Genomic DNA, 8,399 nt, shown 5'->3' with positions numbered 1-8,399 from the left:
AGTAATAGTTTTACATGCATTCCCCCAGACTTCTATACAATAAATCAAGTGTGGAACAATTATTGCATTATATAATATAAATAGTGCTTTATCATTAAATATGTCCTTTACTTTATGTAGTACTGCAATAGATCTTGATATTTTTGTTCTTAAATAATCTATATGAGCTCTCCATGTTAACTTTTCATCAATGATGACACCCAGAAACTTCACCTCACTGACTCTACAGATTTCAACTTTAAACGTACCATTGACAGTTCTCTTTTTATTACTGAATATCATATAATTAGTTTTATCTATATTTAACGATAATTTATTAACTTTAAACCAAGTTTGTATTTTTACAAATTCCGTCTGCATCATCTCCAACATCTGTTCTATGTCTTCACCCAAACAAATAAATGTAGTGTCATCAGCAAATAAAACACATTTAAGCAACCCCGACACATTCACCAAGTCATTCACATATAAAATAAATAACTTTGGTCCAAGAACAGAACCCTGAGGAACCCCACATGTGATACCACAGAGTTCAGATCTTATATCATTTATTTGGACAAACTGTTTCCTGTTTGATAAATAACTTGAGGAGGTAGGATGTCTTAGTTGACACGCTTTTGCAACATCCTGTGGACATCAGGGGCAGTGCCACTGGATTGGCAGACTGGGGTGGTGGTTCCTCTTTTCAAGGAGGGGGAACGGGGAACTAAATTCCTCAGCCTCCCTGGTAAGGGCTATTCAGGGGTGCTGGAGAAGAGAGTCTGGTCAATGGTTAAACGTTGGATTCAAGAGGAAAATGTGGATTCTGTCCCAGCTGTAGAACACTGGACCAGTTCTTTACCATTGCTAGGGTTCTTGAGGGGGCAAGTTTGCCCAACCAGTCTATGTGTGCTTTGTGGACTTGAAGAAGACATTCAGCCATGTTCCCCAGGGTACCCTGTGGAGGGTGCTCTGTGAGTACGGGATTGGGGTTCTGCTGTTACGGGCCATTCAATCTCTATTCAAACGGCGCAAGAGTCTAGTTTGCCGGAGGTAAGTCATCCCCCTACAGAGTGAGACTCGGACTCCAACAAGGCTGCTCATTAATTCTGTTCATAACTTTTATAAATAGAATTATTTTTCGCAGCCAGGGTGTAGAAGAGGTCCAATTGGTTGCCCCAGCACAGGGTGAGCAGTTTGGTTATCTGTGTGTGACTCGGAGTAGAGCCATGGCTCCTCAACATGGAAAGGCGCCAGTGGTGGCGGTTCAAGCATCTGGTAAGGATAAGTACCTTTGGTTCTGGTCTCTGTTGCATTTTGCCCATTAGAAATAATAAAAAAACATCAGTTTACATTTTGGTTTGCTTCCTGAGGCAGAGAGAGACAATAAAAGGACAACTTTGTGGATTCAGTTCTGCTGCAGAGAGGAATTCATTGGTAAATATAGGTGTCCATTTTGTTCTGTTATGTACACACATACAAAAATAACACAAGTTATGTGGAGGTCCAAAGTTACTTAGACTATTAATAAAGTAGGATTTTACTTATTTTTAAGTCTTTCAAAACTGCATCAATCATTATCATCACTAAAGCTGAACAATTTAAACACTTCATCATCTGTTTATCCCACCTTAATGATGTTAGCTCATCCATACATCCATCCATTTTCTTTCCTCTTTTTTCTTTTCCGGATCATGGGGAGCTGGTGTCTATCTCCATCAGTCATTTTGCAAGACGTGTGGGACATCCTGGTCCATCACAGAGACACATAGAGACAAACAAGCAACCAGCCACGCACAGTCTCACTCACACCTAGGGACAATTTTTGTTTTTAGTCATTAAGAGGAAACCTGGAGTACCTGGGGAAAACCCATGTGTGCACGTGGAGAACATGCAAACTCTACACAGAAAGGCCTGAAGGTGAACCTGGGACCTTCTTGCTGTGAGGCAACGGTTCTAACCACTGCTCCACCATGCAGTCCCATGTTAATTCATGCTGTATAATAGGGATTTTATTACTTTAATGTTACTAAAACTTATGACTGACAGTCAAAATAACAAAATAAAGCAGTTTTAATAAATGAAAACGTAATGACTATGACAATTATATTCTTCTGGGGAAATAGTTTATGACAAACCAGGGTACTGGGAGCGCCATTCGTCCAATCTGATGACTTAATCCATATTTATTAAAGTTTTTTATCTAACACAGTGATGTCAAATAATTATTTGCCTGGCAGGCCATAATGTTTGGTCACCTAGAAGTTTCAAAGAAATGCTGTAGTCTTATTTCTTAGCAAACACATCAGGAGTTCCATTCACTGCCAGTCAGGGTGGAGGGGTTGTTTCTCCCCAAAAAGAGGCAGGAGCACAGAGGTTAAGTACCTGGATGCGTTGCTTCACTCATGTTCAAAAACCACGTCTTGTTTTGGCTAAGACTTAAATTACCAACAATCCTCCTCCTCTGTTCACAGACTGTAGATATTACAGCCCTCAGTAACAGGGGCAGACTCCCTGCACTCACTGAGCTGGTCCTCCTTCTGGCTCCTTGGACCTAAAGCAGTCATTGTCCCTCATGAGTCATGCATCACCTGATCCTGAAATGTAACCCAGAGTGGGTCAAAACGTCCCGTTTTCATCTGCTGTCTTGTGGGTAATGTAGTTTATATGAATCCCTCTTAAGTTACAGTTGGTGACACAGGTTTATATGAAGTGGTGGTATGCTGTAAAAGGTTAGGGTACACAAAGGACAAAGACTCAGAAGGGCAAGTACTTTGCTCCAGTGAGTGCCGGCCCACTTGGGGCACAGCTTCTGGTGATGTTTTGCATTTCCTTGTGTGTTCCTTGTCAATCATGTACAAGACAAAACAGGTGCACACTTAGAAAGCCAAATGTAGCAAAATAATTGAAATGTTGTTTTTTTTTTTTTTTTTGTTAATTACACCATTTTTGTCATCGTTTGAAGCCAAAATAAAACTGACAAAATTTGATTAATTACACAGCTCTGTCGTCGAAGTAGCACAGTTTGAGGAACGTTTGACTGCACAGATACGGCTACAGTCTTTACGATATTCATCTCTCCCTTCAGAAAATAGTTTCATTTTCATACTGCTTTTTTATTATTTTCCTTCAGACCTATTTTTTGTGACCAATTAGGACAGTCGTGTGCCGACAGAACTTGCTGAAAAAGTTGCTCAGAAATCACTTAGATATTTAGATTTAGATTGTTCCAATTTTCAGGTTTTGCTTTAAAAGATCACAAATACAGTGTAACTGAGAAAAAAAAACGATGACTGTTTAAAGACATTTTGTGCGGCTCCCCCAACCCCCTCGCTGCAGCTCTGCCCCCCACTGCTGTAGCCCCCCCTCCCCACTGCTGCAGCTCCGATTAGATCAATGCCCAAATGATGGTGTGTGTTTTAGGAGAACAACGTTCCTGTATGTTCTGCTGGTGAGGAGCTGACTGAGAACGCAGGAGGAGCATGTGACAACTCTTCCTTGTGAAAACACGTCAGGCCGAGAGAAACGGGAGTTTGTTAGACTTCGCAGGTGTATGTGTCGGAATCACACGTTCTGCTATTTAAAAAAACAACAAAACACAATACAACTACAGCCGTTTAGGTGAAAACCGCTCTGAAACACGATTAGAGCTCTGTTGGATCCCGTCGAAGCAGCCGAAAGCTGCAGCTGAACTTTAGACGGGAAATAAGCTGCTGTCAAGAAAACAACAGACTGAAGCGCCATCCATCATCTTCATCGTCTTCATCTGTGACTCAGACAGGACAGACTTATAACAGACTAGTATTGCACCGTCATTACTCTAATAATGATGAAATCTAGAAGGAAATTTAAGCTATGTGAAGCAGTTTTCTTTTACAAAAGGATTATTTTGTTCTCATAATACACAAAGGTGAGGAGGTTTTATTTCACAAAGAGACTGATGTTTATTTAGAAATTATTTGGGCCCTACAGCTTTTTAAGCACCTAAAACATGAAGGATATTTTCCCATTTAATTTTAGCAATTTTGTTATTGCACCACATGGTAAGTCATGTTTCAGTTGAGAAAATATTCCATCATAAAACATGAAATTTAGAATGAGAATTGAGGACAAGCAAATTGCCTAGGGCCATACAACATAATGAAAAAGAAGAAATGATTTTTATTTGTTTCTTTGTGTTTATTTCATCCAGTAGCCTGCATTTGAACAACTACTGTCAGGTATTTGGACGGAAAGTTCAACAAGAAGGTATCAAGAAAAAGAAATTCACCTACAGGCCAGTTTTCTCTCTTTAAGTGCAAACATTTCCAAACTCAATGATTATTTTCAGTGACTGTGATTACAATACTGATCAATTGATTGTGGTTATCGTATTTTCCATGATTGAGCAGCCTCTCCCATGTTTGCTTTGTATGCAAACTGATGCTGGTCAGGATGGGCTGGGATGGCAGACTTGATATGGGAGAGATTAAGTCTCTAAAAGCATCACGGGCCTCATGTACAAAGACTTGTGTGGACTTTCTACTGAAACATGATATGTGCTTAAGTGGAGAAAATTGCGTACGCACAAACAAATTCACATTTATGCACACATAAATCCAAGCACATTTCTTTATTACAACCAGTGTCAGCATGGAACCGAGCGCACGCCACACACCTCTCCTGTCACGCCCCCATTTAAATATGCTCCTCCTGCGAATGCGCCCTGCGTGTGTGATTCTCCTCAAAAGGCACGTCTACGACTGTCACTTGAGAGCAGTTCATATTGGATTTGACAAGTCGTTGCATCCCATGTTCAAAATCAGCCTCTCACCCGCTAATGTTAGACGTTACTTACATGAATTACGCGCTATTCTTGTAAACAAATGCAGAAGCTCATTGGAGAAAGGGTGAGGCTTTCCATTTCTGTTTGTTGACATAACTACTGTAAACACAGAGCTACTCAGGCGCCTGGCAGAAAAACTAAACACTGTAGTTTAACCTGCCAAACACAGGATGCCACTCGCTTTAACCACTGACTGCTAATGATGCCAGCTCGATGCACATCAGTGGGGTTAATATTAGGACAAATAAATGAGTTTCCTCACCAAGAAGCCCCCCCGTCCAGCTTTTAGACTGTTCCAACCAGCTGTTCGTTGGAATAAATGAATCATGTTGAATCAGGAAACCTTAGTTCTATTTATGTATACACTGATTGAATGAAAATGCTCCCTGTTATCACGAACATACTCGTTCCAAGATGGTGATTTTAGAGCAATACGTGTCCAGCTCCAGTTACATCAGGAAAACCAGCTTTAATGTTAGCCCGTTCAGCTGCATTGTGGGAAACTGATCCACCTGGCTGACGTACGGACTCCGCCAAGTTCCTCTAAAGATTTTTTCAGTACTTTGCTCTGTTCATCTTTCCTTTAGATCTGACTAGTTTCCTAGTCTCTGCCGATGAAAAGCATCCCCGCAGCATGATGCTGCCACCACCATGCTTCACTGTAGGAATGGTGTTCTCAACATGATGAGAGGCGGTAGATTTGCCTCAGACAGGGTGTTGTCCTTGATGTTTGGTCTCTTCTGACCACAGCACCTTCTTCCACATGATTGGGTAAGAATTTTTTTTTTCTATAATCAATGTCTTTTTCCTGCCACTCTTCCATGAAGCCCAGCTTTGTGCTGCTTAACCCTCCTGAAGCCTTCATAACTGAAGAGAGGAAGGAAGCTCTTGTAACTTTGAGTAAATTTGACTCGAAGGCAATGAGAGGGTTAAAGTGGTCCTATGGACAGATCCTCCCATCTCCCATCTCCATCAGGATTATCTTTGGCCTCCTGGATGTTTCTCTGATTAATGCCCTCCTGACCAGCTCCATGAGTTTTTATGGACGACCCTCTCTCGGCAGGTTTGCTGTGGTGATGTCATCTTTTCATTTCCTAATAACGGATTTATTGTAAATCTATGAAATGCTCAGGGTTCTAGGATGTTTATTTATAAACCAACCCTGATCTTTTCTTCTGTACAACTTTGTCTCAGACCTGTGTGGAGAATTCCTTGGTCTTCATGATGTCTCTTGCTTGGTGGTAGACATTACTACTTAAATTTGATTGACTAGTGTTGATTCTGGGGGCCGATACAACAAATGGATATAACCTGAGATCATCTAACTCTCAGATTACCAACACATGGATCTTTTTGAACTATGTGGCTTCTGAAGGTGATGGTCAGGGTTTCAAAGCAAAGGGGGTGAATACATATGCATGCTCCACTTTTTAGTTTTATAGCTTTTAAAATGATTTAAAACAAGGCCCAATTTACCTATTGAACTTTGTGAATCTAAACTATTTTTTGTGGAATTATTGCTTCTAAATGCCAGGTTGTAAGGAAACAAAATAGAAAGAATACCAAGAGGGGTAAATACATTTGCAGGACACTGTAGTGTACTTTATTTTCCTCCAAAAAGGGGCAGCATTAAAAAATTAAGAACCACTGCCACACTTGGTTACATTTATTTTTGTACTTTATTTTTATTTTCTTTACAGAAAACCAACTTTATCTTGCTTTGTTAGTGTTAAATAACTTCAGTCTGTAGGGAGCTCTTGCTCATAGATGGCAGTTCAACAGTGTTTGCAAATTAAACCAAATTCCATTTTGTCTCGAGTCCGCTGCCAGCCAATGAGAGTACACGTGAGAGGATAAAAGAACAATGAACCAATGACTGTGTGAAAGTGAGCAGGAGACAGAAAAACAAATCAATATCCCTCTCATTGACAGGACCAGACAACCTTGTGAAGCCTGTGAGCTCATCTAAAACATCAAAGCATGATGGGAAAATCCCGGTGTAGCAATGTGTGATTGTGTGTATCTGCTGTGACCAGACATTGTTTTTACTGTAAAGGCCCGTATGGGCTTGAGATAAAGCTTTGGAACAGGATTATTGGACTCTTTACAAAGCAGTAATTCAACTATGAGATTGTTCTCTCTGCTCATCACCATCCCTTACTGGAATGATTGTCATTTAACACAGTAAAAACACCAAAATATACAACTCAAATTCCAATAAAGTTGGTATGTGGTGTAAAATATAAATACAACAGTATGCAAACATGTTAAATGTTACAAGAAATTGTACCATTTCTTTTAAAAAAACAAAACATGTAATTCTGAATTTGATGACAACAATTAAAGGCTGCCTTTCATGAGTTTTAATTCATAATAGCCAGCACAGCCGCATCTTACAAGATGTGTTAATGGGGTTAATGCTTGAAGTAGAATAATTTAAGATAGTGGATTTTAATAAAACTCTTAGCAAAGTTTGTGTTGCCAAAGGTAGATTAGCTTTGATGGCCATCTTGAATTGCGTTGACTCCAAGATGTAAAACCATTGATGACTTTCTGAAGATGTCTGAAAATGAAAGTTCTTCTAGTGGTTCATGAGATAATTAGCCAACAGACAGTAACAGTTAATGTCACAGTTTCAAACAAAGATGTTGCTAAATGACGAGGGCTCTGACTATGTGTTGAGGATGACTCTCAGCCACTACCATACCAAATTTTGGCTCAATAGCTGTAAGATTGACAGAACCATGTCTTTTACCAGTCTGTAAAAGTCCACGAATTGAGGAGAGCAGCTGCTGGAGGTTTTGGAGGGAGTGTTGTCCCATTTTGGTCTGATGAAGGATTCTCGCTGTTCAACAGTCCTGGGTCTTTGATGGATTTTTCATTTCATGATTTTTCATTTCAGTGTTTTAAACTGGTCATAGGTCTGGACTGCCGGCAGGTCAGTTCAGCACACGCTGTTGTAATGGATGCAGTGTGAGGTTTAGCATCGTCTTGTTGAAATATGCAAGACGTGCCCTGAAAAAGACTTTGTCTGGATCAGGGATACAACGATCAGTCATTGAAGTCGACTAGTCCTTAACAAAACAGTTGTCAGCACAGAATTTTATTGTCGTTGTGTCGTATACAGAGCTATAAATAAACAGCGCCATTGATCCAAAATACAATGCACGACCAGAACATCTGGGAGAAGTATCATCTCTATTGTTTCCAAGAGTGTGTGTCTTCTAACAAGATGAATGTGATGAAAAAAAAAACGACAGAGGATCAAAAGGGGATGTGCCTTTTTTTAACATTCCTTTATATGGAATTTTTAAACATTTTACATGAACAACAATGAACAACCCCCCCTACACCTACCTGTGCCAAAGTAATGAAAGACAATCGGGAGAAAAAAGGTTAAGATAAAAGGAATAATAAGAGAACTAAAAAACACATTACATACGAGTATACAGGTGCTGGTCATAAAATTAGAATATCATGAAAAAGTAGATTGATTTCAGTAATTCCATTTAAAAAGTGAAACTTGTATATTATATTCATACATTACATACAAACTCATATATTTCAAATGTTTATTTCGTTTAATTTTGATGAT

The 8,399-nt window shown here is 39.6% G+C and overlaps 1 protein-coding gene across 2 annotated transcripts in view; it reads left to right on the top strand.

The window, feature by feature from the left end:
- nat16 (N-acetyltransferase 16) overlaps positions 1-8,399 on the top strand; it is a 29,929-nt gene that overhangs the window by 6,421 nt on the left and 15,109 nt on the right. Inside the window, exon 2 of one of the 2 annotated variants that reach the window (XM_017427030.3) lies at positions 5,392-5,575. The exons of the other annotated variant lie outside the window; for it this stretch is intronic. Within the exon in view, the coding sequence (XP_017282519.1) occupies positions 5,568-5,575 (8 nt within the window). The 5' untranslated portion in view covers positions 5,392-5,567. The remainder of the gene's footprint in view (positions 1-5,391; positions 5,576-8,399) is intronic. 2 annotated transcript variants of the gene reach the window in all.

Source organism: Kryptolebias marmoratus, linkage group LG7, assembly GCF_001649575.2.
Source record: "Kryptolebias marmoratus isolate JLee-2015 linkage group LG7, ASM164957v2, whole genome shotgun sequence".
In the NCBI taxonomy this organism is placed as follows: Eukaryota; Metazoa; Chordata; class Actinopteri; order Cyprinodontiformes; family Rivulidae; genus Kryptolebias; species Kryptolebias marmoratus.
This window is presented reverse-complemented; position numbering and strand designations above follow the sequence as displayed.